A 16,089-nucleotide genomic window follows, 5' to 3' on the forward strand; every position below is an offset into this window, starting at 1 on the left:
TGGAATTGGCAAGTGTAGAGGAGAAAGGGGAGAAATTCCTGAACCACTCACTGCCACACAACCACAAAGCATAACAGATTCACCTCTATGCTTCATGCTCTCAGTGCTTTGTTCTAAAAAGCCTCTAATTTTGTGCTGCATATTAAAGACATTCACTGTGTTTCAATAGCGTACTATACTTATACTACAAGTCAGTCAGTCACACAAATCAGTTAAAGTACAAATACAATCATATAAGACATAATGGAGATATTTGAAATGGGGATACCCTGTTGAGCTATCTGAAGCTTGAGAATAGGGGCCCAGACACTAAGCAGATAGTATTTAAAATATATGTTTACTAACACATTGTCTAGATTTAATTTACAACCTACAAAACACCTAAGACTAACCTAAGACCCTAGGGTATGAATCACTGTTTGTAGTTATACAAGATATTAATGTTCTGTTTAGATTTGTATTAAAGGAATATGGAAAAAAGACCATTTTACAAGCACTTCTGTCAAGGACAGTAATAATAAACAGGTGGGGTGTACTGCAGGTATATTTGGATGAAGCTTCCCTGCTTTGGGTCAGTTATCTTCATTTTCAGGTTAGTTTCTCTGCTTCTTAGAAGATCCAGTGTGTGTCGACACCCATAAATGTTTTTATGGATGAAGTATTTACTCTGCAAACTCTCACCTGGCGTGAATTAAAGCTTGACAAATCAATTAAGGTCTTGGCTAAATGAATTATCTAGCAGTCTGTCAAACTGACATTTTTTGTTTAAATTTTGCATTTATTATTGTTTGTATATGACATGCATGACATTTAACTATGACATATCTTATGTCAACCCATGCCTTTAAGAGCCGTTCAGTTACCAGAGTTGTTTTAGGATTCACTGTGATGGTGTCAGCAATCCATTCATTCCTGACGTTGACGTGTAAACATCCGAAGGAGGAAAGAAGTGGAGCCCTCAGATTTATCATCTTCTGCAAGTGTCTGATGTACCTGTATGAATTGAACAGTCACTTTAAATGCATTTGAATGGTAAAAATGGTCTGCAGCTCATACTACAGGAACCAGAAGGCAAGTTTTAATACATACAAATTGTGTTTTGCTGAATTTATAAGTGCATTAGTCAGAGCTGGTACTATTTAGGATCATCATGGCACATTTTTACCACTAGGAGCAGTAGTGATTTTTCTCACATTCGGCGAACAGGTGGCTGAGACTGAATTTACTACTAACTTGTTTACATCAGCTGTGTGGCCGCAGTGACTTGCCTACCACACTGTAGTAAATCATTATATACTTTCTATGGTGCATCAATAGGAGTCCAGGATTGATCTCCTTAGCTGCAGTGGCTTCCCCACTAAGGAGGTGCTTTGATCAGGAGCATAAAATCTAAACCTGGACACTCTCAACACTGAATCATTACTTATTTACGCTGGAATGTATTCAGTAAACAATTAGTTCAAGTGCTGAGAGCCACATTATTCTCTCATCATCACCTCAGCAGGTGAGTCAGGAGCTTGGAAGATAAGCATTTGCCTAACCTGACCGCGAGGGGGCGTTATTGCTCCAAAAAGTCATTTGTGCATCATCCCTGTCCACAATAGTATGTATCAGTATGTATGACAGTATGTATCGCAAACGTACGCACACCGGCGCTCACATATTGTATAACCCTGTAGTTGGGCAAGAACATGTTCATTTATACGGTTCAGTTGTCACTGAAAAAAGTCACTTAACAAAAAAGAAATCACTTAAAGAGATAGTTTCATTCCATTCATTTATGTATTCAGATGCACTGATGATGAGTTTTATGCTGTTTACACGCAGACAATAAGCACCATTGACAGAACCCACAGCAGCTTTGTATACATTTTGCATTTCCCTAGTTTTGCATTTGTGATGCTGCTGTAGTCACTATTGACTCCTAACAGTTCATAGGCTTTGCAAAATGTGTAGCGGTTATCATCTCTGTTGAAGTGTTGAGCCCATATTGCTCACACTGTTCTGCAGACAATCTGAGGAAATAGACGCTTTATTTGAGTGATTTCTTCTCACATCTTCAAAGTGAATGTTTACTGTTCCTTCTGTTTTTCCAGAGAGATAAGAGCTGTTATTGACATGAACTTCCCAAAGTAAATGAACTGTTCATAAAATATGTTCTATTGTTGCTCCTCCTCAAACAGTTACAACATGAAACCTCAGTTATATCATTTAATATATAATAACAGGAACCATTCTGGATAATGTTTTTATATCTGAAACTATTGCCTGTATTTCTGAATGCAGAGCAGGATTGTTTTTTTTTTAAAATCCGGAACTGAGGCCTTAATGTGCTGAATTTGGATCATTGCATTATTGTTGAGTTGAGAATGTGCAGCTCTTACAACTTTTGATCCTCACCTACAGAATTAATTGTCCTTTTACTGACTATTAGTATAATTGTATTCGTTTTTAAATCTCTCTTTGATTTTCTCTATTATCTTCTCTATTATGTTTTTAATGTTCTTTTATCTTGCATCTGTCTTTTTTAATGCAGCAGAATGCCGCAACAGGAAGCCCAATTAAGGCGCTGACTAATGGGCCGCTGTGAGTTAATGAGGCGATAATTAACACGCAGATAGTGATCGCAGTTTTGTGCTGCGCTTTCTGACTGAGCGTTTAAGACGTCTTCACTTTGGGTGCAGTCAGCGCTTGTACCCTAATTGCACAAATAGACGCGCAAGTACAATCAGCTGTTGGCTTTTTGTTTCTGCAAACTGTTGCATGCATGAACGCAGTATAAAGCGGAGTCTTTATGCTGCTCTCAGAAGAGGCCTAAACTCTTATCTAAGTGCGTTCTTTGTGAAAGCAGCAGGTTACACACACAGTAACATCCAGCAGAGTATTTTTATGTCGTCCAGCCCTGCTGAGGGTTTCGGGGAAGGGTAGTTCAGCCCCTTCAGACCTCCCATTGGCTCCAACTACAGTTACTTCTCCTGCATTTCTTTCTGGTTGACGACGACAGAGCTTGTTCCAACACAAGAGTGGCCACATGTTGTTAAAAGCACTTGGCTCAGGGACTTTTCTCCCTTAACAAACCATAGTATTGGTTAGCCTGAATATCCTCAAACCCCAAAAAAGGAAGAGTTTAAAAGTAGCCCTGTCAGAAAGGGACGGGCAGAGAAACCAACACCAGGACTACTGGAAACTCTACTCCTCTCTTGGACCGTGCTGTCAGCATGGTATGTCTATTCAACGTCGTTGTTCTACTGTGTCAATGTGTTAGAATGAGTTTAAGTGTTTATTATCCATCCAGACCACGTGTTGCTTTGGTTTTTTTTCCCATAGTTTCTTCCTCATGAAAAGTCAAAAGTTCTGCATCTATTGTTGTGTGAATTTCCGTTAACTAGACGTCTTTGTCGGTTACTTAACCGGTCATGAATAGGCTTTAATACTGTAGGGTGCCTCACTTTGGATAATCTCCCCCATGCTGCTGATTTTCTGTACATTTTTCCACAGGAGTAACCATGCAGTTCTGTATGAGCAGCGACAAATACCCATAAATTACTGTAAAATGTGTCACTGCATGACGTCTGTTTTATTCATTTGCAATAAAAAAAAGGGACAAATGGGCTACTGTACTGCAGCACTAACCAAATTACAGCCAAACATAAAATTTAATGACTTTTTTCAAGATGTCCATTTTCCCATTTGGTCTATAATTGGAGCACTGTATATAAACATTCAACAGTTCCTTCACTGTTGATCTGATGTGGATGTTAACACCCTGAAATTAAAGCTGAAAGGAAGCACTTTAACCCCGCAATTATTGTGTCAGACAGATGTAGCGGTTCATAAATGTAGAGTAAAACAATCTGTATGTAGATGTATGTTTCTGTGATATTTCACAGGCAATAAACTATACTGCAGGGGTAAAATAATCTGTGTGAGTATGTTCATGATTGACAGCTACTTAGGTTATGTAATACTACAGTGTTTATATATGTGTGTATGTGTATATGTGTATGTATGTTTAAGAGGTAGAGTGCCGTATGTGTATTTTGAAGTGTATACCTGTGTGAGGTGTTTTCATTTTGTTAAATGTATGCTGGGATAGATATCAGCCCTTTTGAACCTAAAATATGGTGAAACAGGTTGATAAAGTGAATAAGTAAATTTAAATGTCTGTCTCAGTGCTGCTGGATTATATCCTGTATAGCTCCCATTCTGCAGCTTCTTGATGCTGTGATTTATTTGTTAATATTCTGCTACTGCATGTCCTTTGTTTTTAAAAGTATCCACAAGATTTTCCTATATTTAGTGGCGACACGTGTTGATACGCAATCACTGGTGTGATGTTTTGCACAAGACTGACATCAGCACTGCAATAGATCCTGTGACACAACATCAAAAAGATTGTCAGGACACTACAGTTAGGTTTTGGCTCTTGTTTAATTCCTTATTTGCTCACATGCTGTTGTAATTCTACTGTTTGGCAGGTTAGCTGATGGCCTGATGAGTGTGATTACTGTGTTTTGTTTGGTTCAATTTACTCTTGAGCCAAGACAGAGCCAAGCGTTACAGACATGTCCTGAGTAGGCCGATTGCCAGACAGACTTTTACAGATAAATTGACTCAGTCTTCGTTTCAAACATGACGTTGACATGTAACATTGCTAGAGCGTTTACAGAGGGTGCATGCATGAAAGGGGCTTTATTCTGCCTGTGTCTGCAGGGTTGGGGTCATTATAACCTGAGAGACACATACAAGCATACATGCTGTTTAAGACATTCATCCACATATGTGTAAACACATAAAACAAAATGTTTTATATACTGAATATGTGTGACAGTAACTTATTGCCACTTTTGCTCATATGTGCAACTTTCTCTTTCTGTTTCACTTATATTTAATATTCCACTGTTGCTCTGCTGCTACAGAAGGAAACAAAAATGGCATATCCCACATAAACATTTACAGTAATATGTATAATCCTTCATATACTTTTTAGGTAATGGTCTTTTTAATATGCTGAAAACCTGAATGAGGTTTATGGATCTCGGATATCAATACGTCTCTGCACTGCGGAGTGAAATTAGTCTGGTGACTGGTGACAAATTGTCAAAAATGTTTCATGATCTGCAAGTTCATAATGAGACTTAACAAATGTGTATGTGACGATTTGTAGGTAATTTATGGTGTCCATAAAATGCATTTTCCAACCCACAAACAAATACCAACAAATTTGAGCAAATGTAAAACAGTTAGACATTTTCATCTAAACTAATCTGAGTGAATATAATATAATATAATAAATACTCTTATTAATCATTTTTAATTGTTGTTGATGTCGTGTCAGATGGGTTTTGAATGAACTCTATGGATATTTTTGAAGTTGTACAACAACATTACATTGCTCCTCTTCATGTCCTCTAATGTCCTCTCATGTCCTCCTCTTCAAGGAGGTGGACAAAATATTAGAAACACATTTTATTACAAAGCAGTCCAATACACAACACAATAAAACTGTGTTTTATGCAGTGTAATACCAGACTATTGCATTTCAGTCAGTTGAGTGAATCAGTCTAGCAGCAGTTATTTACTGTTTAACTGATAAACTGGAATTCCTCAATACAGCAGCATAGCAGTTGTATTGAGTTACTGTATTTATTGTGTAAATATGAGATTTGATGACAGCATTACATATAAAGTCATACATTTCATACAATGGTTTTAGTTTAAATAATAAAATACAAAGATTAAGATTGAAATGACATATTATGACATATGGATGTGCTTATTCTGTTTTATTGGATATCAGTTATGGTGCAAATGCATTGACATTTATCAATAAAAACATTAGATTCAGAAAAGTTCAGGACTACTTGAGACGTGATCCAGTGTAACCATATTTGCACAGTGCTTTTAAAAGTCTCCCATTTCTAAAGACATCTCAGTTTTCTATAAATATAAAAGAAAAATTAAAGGTGGTTTTAGACAACCTTTTTAGACCTAAGGTGTTCTCAGGCCACTGCTACTGAATATTGCCTATTACTGTTCGCTAACTGCGGTTGCCTGTTTTCCAACTGCACCCAGAGATAGAGCTTGACTGACCAATAGGCAAAAATTTACAACCACCGTTTGTGTATGTGTGTGTGTGTGTGTGTGTGTGTGTGTGTGTGTGTGTGTGTGTGTGGTTTGTGTCTGTCTGTGTTGGTGTGCTGGGGGAAGGGGGCTGTTGGGAAAGAAGATAATTTAGGGTTAAACCAAATATAGGAAAATAGAAGGAAAGAAAAAAAACTAAGCAGTTCAGTAACATTTTGCAAAAGACTGCAGCAAGGCCCAGAACTGAACAATGAGCATGCAATATATTGCCATTTATGTCCAAGATGTTATAAAAATTAAAAGCACGTTTCAGAAAAAGTTCAAATAGATGTGAAATATGATGGCTGCTCACTTGTTTTGAAGGGTGTTTTCCTTTGAAAGTAGAGAGATACGCCACCAAGGTTACACACAGATCTGATAGCCAGACATTATCAGTTCTCAATCTACTACTGAATCAGGTTCAGGTTACCTTGCTGAATCACTATCCAAGGTTACCTCGCTCTGGAGGAAACGTACAGTTATTTTCATCATCATCTGGTCTATTCATTATGTTTTTTTCTATTAATTTATATGTCAGAATATAGTGCAGCAAAGCCTCACATTTGAGAAGCTGAAACCAATTATAAAAATAGCTGCATATTAATGTTCCGTCTAATCAACTAATTGCTTCAGCCTAACCTGCGTATAACAACAAAAACCTGTTTTCTGCTGAAATGTATGAAAGCATTTGGTTGTTCATGGGCGTTTACAGTGCCGCTGATGTTCTGTAATATAATTGGTTGATCAGGGTGGGATCACTGTAATTTCTATGGTTTCATGAATTGATGGATTGAACTTTTTTGAACCTGGACATTAGTGAAGCTGCTGTCTGGTCAGCTGTTCTGTTTTTTAAATTGTAGCCTTTCTCCTGCCTTGTTGCCAACTATATCCACTACATGGTCCCCCCCCCCCCATGCACCTCAGCACCACCCACAGTGTGAACCAATGTAATCCCAACACCTCCCTGTGGATTCTCCAACCCACTCCCACCCACACGTCACTAAAAACTATCCCCCCTTCATCCTGAAGGCTGCCTAGTGGCTACTGCTCTTACTTTCCCTTCTCGCTATTTGCGTGTGCATGCATATTTGTCATTCTCTCACACTCCTCTACATATGTGTGTATACATATTTCTGAAACCGCCTTCCCTATCTGGCCGTGTGTCTCGGACAGCCAAATGCTTTTCTGGGTCATACACCTCCTGTACTTTTCCATTCTCACCAGCTGATACCAGCAGTGGCTCATACAAATTATCCCGCTAGGTCATGTCCTGAACGAAGTTTGGCTCGTGTTAAGCCATTTTGGATCCAGCTTGCTTATCTGAGCTGGATCCAAATGTGTGTTCAGTCCAATGAGTGTGTCTAGTTCACTGTTCAAGTGTGGAGCGATGATCTAATGTTCTTTAACTACCAACTTTTCAGACCAGAACAGAACAGACTGCAGTAAATAACAAATTGAATGATCAATTCCTTTGTAATGTTGCCTAACAATGTACTACATAGTGCAGTATTCTACAAGCCTACCAAAAAACAAATTTTTATTGCTATTAAACTAGAATATTTGAGTTGTGCCCAGACCCTGCATGTTTGCTCAAGTTTTCTCACATGGAGCGTATCGTCCTTGATATGAAATTGGAGAGTGGAATGATTTACAGCACATATGACTCACAATGGTGTTTTCACATGACAGGTGACGGGTGGGAGGCCAGAGCTTAGCACGCACGTGACGCTGTAATAACAAAACACAAAAACAGACTCGCTTTCCCTTCTCAGTGGTCTTAAGTCACTCCCCTCAGACACCATACACTTTGCATATTGTTATGGACTGTTGTGGTCTCTGATAAATAAGGAGTTGAACTCGGTGTGCATCTACTGGAATGTGAAATAGACATATTTGGTCATTATTTTGGTTGCATATATGTGTGGAATATTGGCATCACACAAGTAGCTTAGCATAACATAACAGCATCATGTTTCATTTTATCTGGACTGGACCCATATTAACATTAAACTTCTTCGTCTCTGTTTATTACAAGATGGAGAAGCCTGCGCTGGACGGCAACGAGGACAGAACCTGGCTGGGTGAGGGCCAGTCTGAAACTCAGCTTACAACTGTGAACGGTCAAGATGAAGCTGAGGCAAATGACCGGCCAGCATGGGACTCTAAGATCCAGTACGTGTTGGCCCAGGTGGGGTTCAGTGTTGGCTTAGGGAACGTATGGAGGTTTCCATACCTCTGCCACCAAAATGGAGGAGGTGAGTGTCTCGGAGGAAATAATTGTACATTTCAACTCATCATGGTAGCTCTTTGGACACCAGTAACTTACACCTTTGTAATTTGAAAAACACAGGAAACAGAAGACAACATGACGCATAATAAAGAAAATAGATCTGTAGCTTTACTTAAATTTTCCTTTTGATTTTGAACTAACACATATAGATATGAAAAACAATGAAGGGATCAGCAAAGTGAGTAAATAAGTTAAAAGAGTACTCCACCGATTTAGCATCGCACTTCTATAACAGTGTCCTGTCTCATGATGGAAAAAGCATCAAAATCGATTCAGCAGAACCAGAGATATCACCTTTTCTCCTTTTATGCATTCTTCCTTGTCAAAATCTGGGGCCTACATTACCCACCATGCATCTCTACTCAATTCACTCAACTGTACAGATTCAGGTGTGTTATAGCGGCTAATGTGGCCTCAAGCAGAGATGAGGAGCAGGTTTAAAGAGGTCTGGTTACCAAACTTCTTTCTAACTACACATCCCAGTTTTGTTTTTTTCAGTTTCAAACTTTTAGTCGGACTCAGATGACATCACTTGAGGCAATTTATCAGACTGCACAGAGCTACCTCTGGAGCCACAAAATTTGGCTTTATACAGCGATATTCTCTTCTATTCTCTTCTCTTTTATTATTTATCAATAGGCTGACAAATCTGCTGACACTTTTCTGCATAAAGCCCCTTTAGAGCATGTGTGACAGCAGTGAACTCTCTCTTTATTAAGGGCACATCATGTGATCACCAATCAACAGAAAACTGTAACGCCTCTACTTCTTTATACAACTATTTTCACATATACAGCACTACTCTTTACCATCAGTAAACAGGCTAGGATGTGTAAAATCAGTGGAGTTCCCCTTAAAATATATATGTCTTTATTTTTCCTTCCAGGGGCCTTCATGCTGCTGTATGTTTTTCTTTTGCTGGTTGTGGGAGTTCCGCTTTTTTTTATGGAGTTGGCAGCTGGCCAGAGCATTCGACAGGGCAGCATCGGCGTATGGAAGCAGATCTCCCCAAAGCTGGCAGGAATCGGCTACTCCAGCTGCATGGTGAAGATTTATAGTTCTTCTATTTCATACTTTGGATTATTTGTGACATGGGGCAAATAAAAGTTAAAATAGGGAAGCAATAAAATCAATTCTCCATCCTGTATTCTACAAGACACCTCAACTGTCAATACCGTTCTGAAAAAAAAGACTGTTGTTTGCACGTGTCAGCAAAATGATAGTTCATAGTATGTCGACTGGCCTGCTGTGGCTTGGTAGCCAGCTGGCTTTTTCATGTTTGGGCCATCATCAGTATTTTTAACATGGTTCATTGCTGCACAGCCCCAGAATGAAAAGATTTATAAGTATGAATGTCTTCCTCCACTTATTCTCATTAAAAAGCCATCACACCTACAGTACTACCCCTTTATCACCTCTCTGTAAACAAGCCTTTCTTTTTATTACCAGCCACACTACACTTAAGAAAGGATGATGATGACATCCTACCATGTAATGTGAGAGAGTTTGTGCGCCGTGGTGCTGGCAGTTTGTTGCGTAACAGTTTTCTGTACAGACGAGACAAGGCAAACAGTGTGAAAAGAACTTTCTGTGCATGTTCAGCACACAGACGTGTACTTGTATGCTTTGGCACAGACATTTTTTTTTTAAAAACTTGTTTATTTTCCAAAAAGCCTCATTGCTCTGTTAGACATCATCATAAACCCATTATGGTTACACTTTAAGCATACCTTAACTCACTGACCAGATGTTTGACCTTGACAGAACGTTTCACAGAATGTACAGTATACTGTACAGGTCACTACACACTGCATGCTATATCTCAAGGACTTACTATGTAAATATTGATAATTAATGAAGTAAATCATTCATAAATCCTTTCTTCTCCTGTAGGTCTGCTTTTATGTGGCCCTTTACTACAATGTTATCATTGCATGGAGCCTGTTCTACTTGGGTAATTCTTTTCAGTATCCGCTGCCATGGAACCAGTGTCCAATTGATATAACCACCAATGACACAGGTACTTGCTAGCGTAACTGAGAAGTTAAACAAAATGTGATGTCACATACATGTCAGTCCGAGGTCTATAGTGTTGTTTGCTCTCAATCCACAGTCAAAGAATGTGCAAGCAGCTCCCCAACGTCATATTTCTGGTTTCGGAAAGCCCTTAACATCACAAATTCCATCGAAGAATCTGGAGAGTTTAACCCCATCATGACAGGCTGTTTATTAGCTGCATGGACAATCGTCGCCTTAGCTATGATCAAGGGCATCAAGTCTTCTGCGAAGGTAAGTTATTTTCTCTTTTTCACCCCATATACTAATTCCTGCTCGTTTCACTGTTAAAAGTTTCTGCCAGAGCAATTATCGTTTCCTTTTTTCCATATTTCAGGTGATGTACTTTTCCTCAGTCTTTCCCTATGTGGTGCTCTTTATTTTCCTCATCAGAGGGTTGATGTTGGACGGTGCAATGGAAGGAATCACCTATATGTTTTACCCTAAAGTAAGTTTTCGTCATGTGTTTGGTCATATTTATGTTGCTTAAAGACTGTGTTTTATTTGTATAGAGTTAACTTATGAGGACCTTTTCTAAACTTTGTAGCATTTACGGTAATTTAGACGTAACAAGACTCTATTTTGTGGTGTTTTTCAGCTGGAAATTTGGGGTCATGTGCAGGTGTGGCGGCAGGCTGCTACACAAGTATTTTTTGCCCTCGGACTGGGCTACGGCTCTGTTATCGCATATTCCTCTTACAATCCAGTACACAACAACTGCCACAGGGACGCGCTGATGGTCTCCGGCATCAACTTCATGACATCTGTGCTGGCCTCGCTAGTGGTTTTTGTCGTACTAGGTTTCCGTGCCAAGACCATTGCACTACGCTGCGTGGCTAAGTATGGATCTATCTTGAAGGGCAAGCAAAATAAGTACAAGTGGCTTTCCACAGCAGACATTGCCTTTTTTATATTTTACCTTTTTATTTCAACCACTTCCAGAAATCTTGGTCTACTAAGCACCATGATGTCCCACGGATCTAACCAGCACTGGTGGCCTTGGTTTAACATGACAGATCCAAGCTCTGTGTCTATAGCTGAATACAGAGAGTGGTACGAACACTACGGCTCCCTGGTGGGCGCTAACATCACTGACTGCAATCTGGAGAAGGAGATGAATGAGGTGAGGGACACTTGATTAGGAGATCATAGTAGATCAAGATAGGACCAAGAATCAAACTCTGAGAGGCTCATCCAAGAACATGTGGTCAGTGGTATCAAATCCATCCTATTATTTAGCAGTAAGATGTAGTTCTAACCAATTTTGTGTCACTTGAGAAATTTTGAATTTCATAAAGCTGTTTTCCATCCAGTGCCTTGAAAAGTTATAAACCAGCTACCTTCTCAAGAACAAGTTTTAAGGGAGAGAAGGATCACAGCAGGTTGCTTCATGAGGTGCTGGACACTGACTTGCTTTAAAAAAAACAACAGGAACTCAACCAGAGATCAGTCCCTCAATAACAATAGTAAGTGGGTGGACTGCTATGGTTCCCAGGACCCCTGAGAAATCTGGGAGGTACTGTAAAACATCCAGCAGGCAAGAAGATGAAAACATATGGGATGTGCCGTATCTAGTAGGCACCCAGGAGAGATGGAAGCAAGCTGTGATTGAGGAGTGAAAGGAAAAACTAAAGAAACAGAGGAGGAGGTACTAAAAGTAATGTTACCTCACAGTGTTTATCTTATCAAAAATCCCATACTCTCAAAAGTAGAGGTACAGGAGTAGTATATTTTTGTATCATTAGGTCAAAACTATAGTTTGTCCATTACTTTATCTATGTAAGAGTTAGCTTTTCTTTACAATGAGCATTAAAGCCTCACAGAGCTACAAATGTGGCTGTAGACTTGTAGTCTTGTAGTATATACAGTATCTGCATGTTATAGTCCAAAAACATATTAGCATGATTGGATAATGTACTTGCACAAAATACTGCCTCTGGAAATGCCAATCCCAAGTGACATATTTTTGTTTCCTCTTTGGTTGTGCATGGAGCCGCCAAATACTTTGCAATCTTTAGTCAACATTTATAAAAACTCTTGTTCAGATTTATTCATTCCACCCTCTCTGTCTTGTCTTTGTGTGAGCACAGGGTGTTGAAGGGACAGGCCTGGCATTCATAGCATTCACTGAGGTGATGGCCCTGTTCCCAGCCAGTCCCTTCTGGTCTACACTGTTTTTCCTAATGCTGCTCAACCTGGGCCTCAGCACCATGTTTGGGACCATGCAGGGAATCCTCACACCTCTCATGGACAATTTCAACTTGTCTGGACACCAACGGACCCTTCTCACTGGTAACACACACAAGTCAACACGTGTTTAAAGTTCAAAGTGTTACAGGTGATTGCAGTTTTTGTTTGAAAGAACTCTTTTTCCTCACATTATAGTGAAATTAAATTAAGATTAATACGATTAAAACGTTAAATATTCATCCTGGGCAAAACATTTAGATATCTGACCAGATGTTGAACCTGTCATCATTTTCTTCCTTTTTTTAGAGTTCAGACATCGATTGCCTCTAAAGACTATACAACAATTGTCTATTTGCAGTTACTGAAAATTATTAAAAGCTTAAAGAACAGGCCAGAGCAGCCAATATTTGATACTGACTGTTCTTGATTATTTATGAACGTATTTTAAAAAAGAAAATACTCTTAACAAGTTGAAAACATGAGCTGAACACCAGAACTGTTGAAAATGTTTGCAATTTAAACACCAGAAAGGAGAAATACAGCACTATTAGCAGAAGTATCGGATATTAATTGTAGTAAATTATATCAGATGGACCTCATATGCTTTGTTTGTTCAGGTATCTGTACTCTTTTCTAACACTAACTTATCTGTTTTTCAGTGTCAAGCTGTATTTTGGGGTTCTTGATAGGACTGTTGTTTACTCAGCGCTCGGGCAACTATTTTGTGACTATGTTTGACGACTACTCTGCAACCCTACCATTAGTCATTGTAGTGGTCTTTGAAACCATCAGTGTGGCGTGGGTTTATGGAACAGATCGGTAAGAAGACAATATTTCTGACAGCTTTTCACCATTAAATGATCTGTGTTCATTGTCCTCATTTCCTACATTGAAAAGATACATCTCACAGAAGTATTTTCCACAACTGCAGCTTCCTGGATGATATTGAAGTCATGCTCAAATGGCGCCCTCCGGTGTTGTACAAATACCTTTGGAAATACGTTTGTCTACTGGCGATGATCGGTCTCTTGGCTGCTAGTTTCTTGCGTGTGGTCTTCAAAAGGCCAACATACACCGCCTGGGATCAAAGCACAGTAAGATGCTGGACCACTGCTTTTTGTCCTATACAGAGGATAAAAATCCTGTTTTAGTTTAATGTGTATGTGAGATATACACCATTATTATACACTATATTATAATGCGCAACTGTAGATTTGTTTCAGCCTGTAAATCTGTTGAAGCATATGTTATAGTATCAACTTTGTATTCAATAATTGTACTTTCAGACTGTTTGGATGTTGTGTAGATTTTCAGAATTACAACATTGCTTCATCATCTTTCTTCTTCATATTTATGAATATGCTTTTATTATCTGCTATAAAGACCTGATTCCCCACAGGAATCATTAATCTAAAAGTTAAAGGTAATCTTAAAGGGACCCTTTGTAGTTTTCTTGTAAACAAACACCGTTTTTGTTTACATTCAGTGTTACTCACCAAAACGCATTGTGTGTATCCTCGAGGTCTAATGGATGCACTGAATGCATTTCCTTCCTCATAAAACATTTGCAAAGCTGAAAAATACTTTAAATTCTGTGATATTTACATCCATGTTTACTAGCTTACAGTCTTCTTCTTCACTGCCTTTGCTGGCACATTGCTGTGTTTCTTGGCACATTACAGCCACCTGTCTATCAGTGGAATAGTGAGAAACTATTGGTGGGTTTGTGTATTGTGCTATTGAGAAAAAACACTCACAATCACATTATATTTTGGTTCTATGTAACATAAAATAGGAGAACAACCATTATGATTCAATGAAAATTATTGAATGTGAAGAATGCAACAACATTTTTGAAAGGTCATTGTTGACATTTTGAATAAATACAGGTCTAAATGGTTCAGTTTAACCTGGAGCATTTTACAAAGTTGAAATATTTACATTTTTGTATATTCTGGGTCACAGAAAACGTCAGAACCTTTCAAGCAAAAAGAAAGGTATACAAGGTGTTTTTAATGCCCTCAGATATAGTAATGTGTCAAATTTGACCTGACTATATGTAAGACTAACTCAGGTAACTACTAAGCATTACTGTGGCTGTCCATACGCTCCTCTCTGACTTGTTTTGTCTCTTGTTCTCCTCAGGCCTCTGAGACGACTCTAAAGTACCCGGGCTGGTCTCTGGGCATGATTGTCATGCTCATAGTCATTGCCACCTTGCCTGTTCCTATTGGCTACATCCATTCCATGTTGAAAAATCGCAGGTCCGCTAACACTCAGTCTGAGGAGGGAAGTGGCCAGGAGATGCACCGTGAGTTGTACACAAAGTGCAGCTCCACTGATCAGCTGGATACCAACTCTCACCAAGCTGCCCCTGAGGAAGACGACGCTCGTCCCAGGAGTACTTTCCTTCCCATGGGCAATGAACACTACCGGCTCCTGCCCCAACAGGAGGAGGAAGATGAGGAACAAGATACAGGAGTTTGAACACGTCTGTGGGAGGGTAGTTGTTCGTGAAAGGACAAAATGTTGAACCTCAGAGAGTGTATAAGTAAGACCCTGCAAAAGAGATCGCAAAGCGAAGGAAGAACAGTCATAAACAGAAGTATTCTTCATCTGAGGAAGAGACTTTGGGTAGCACCCTTTTGTCATATTTGGCAAGCTCCATGTTGCTGATAAGCCAAAGTCATTTTAACAATTTATATTATTGAATGAACATTACCAGTCTAATCAAAAGCTTTTTAGATTTTGTAGTCATGAAACTCTATCTAAACTCCTCCTTGTGCATCACACCACCTCTTCAGAAAATGAAAACACAAAAAAGCAATAAGCTGCTGTAACTGGTGAAACAAACACTTTTATGGAAGGTTTTAAAGTAGGAAATTTGACACCAGCCACGAGTATTTTGGGTTTATCTACTGCCTCTGCCAGCCTGATATCATGTAGGGGTCAGAACTGAGTGGGCTGGGAGTGTGAGCAGCTGGTGAGTTAAGAAATGCAGCAACTGACAGAAACATGCTTTATGTTGACTATTTTTTTAGCTACATGCCAAGTATGGATTTGCATGAAAACATTCTACCTTGAGCAACTGTGATATGTTTGTTTGCATGTCTGTGTGGTTGTGTTTTTAGATGTGTGTGTGCGTGCGTGTGTGTGTGCGTGCGTGAAATGAGAGATGTTATTATGACAGTAAAATAACTTTATTGTACATTATATTTCTATGATTTTACCTCATAAGATCACAGCAATGTTTTTACATGTGTTCACACAAAGTGTTCAGTGTAGCAGTATTGTACTGTACTAGATGAGGACGTGAATAAACCTCTAGATGGCAGCAACCTGACTCTGTGCCTCCTAATGATTCACACATCTCAACTCAAATCATAAGCCGTGAACATCTTCAAATGATCAAAAATAAATTAATTAGATAG

General features: G+C 39.0%; 1 protein-coding gene across 1 annotated transcript; it reads left to right on the forward strand.

Moving 5' to 3' along the window:
- The first annotated feature begins 2,820 nt into the window (after window positions 1-2,820).
- slc6a16a (solute carrier family 6 member 16a) lies at window positions 2,821-16,001 on the forward strand. Its single transcript, XM_067616143.1, has 12 exons — window positions 2,821-3,221; window positions 8,159-8,378; window positions 9,300-9,457; window positions 10,307-10,433; window positions 10,527-10,702; window positions 10,806-10,916; window positions 11,067-11,308; window positions 11,411-11,591; window positions 12,559-12,760; window positions 13,318-13,477; window positions 13,590-13,752; window positions 14,804-16,001. Exons 1-12 carry the CDS (start codon window positions 3,219-3,221, stop codon window positions 15,143-15,145), a joined length of 2,085 nt encoding a protein of 694 aa, XP_067472244.1. The 5' UTR covers window positions 2,821-3,218; the 3' UTR covers window positions 15,146-16,001.
- Window positions 16,002-16,089: the final 88 nt, after the last annotated feature.

This window comes from Thunnus thynnus, chromosome 17, assembly GCF_963924715.1.
Source record: "Thunnus thynnus chromosome 17, fThuThy2.1, whole genome shotgun sequence".
Classification (NCBI taxonomy): Eukaryota; Metazoa; Chordata; class Actinopteri; order Scombriformes; family Scombridae; genus Thunnus; species Thunnus thynnus.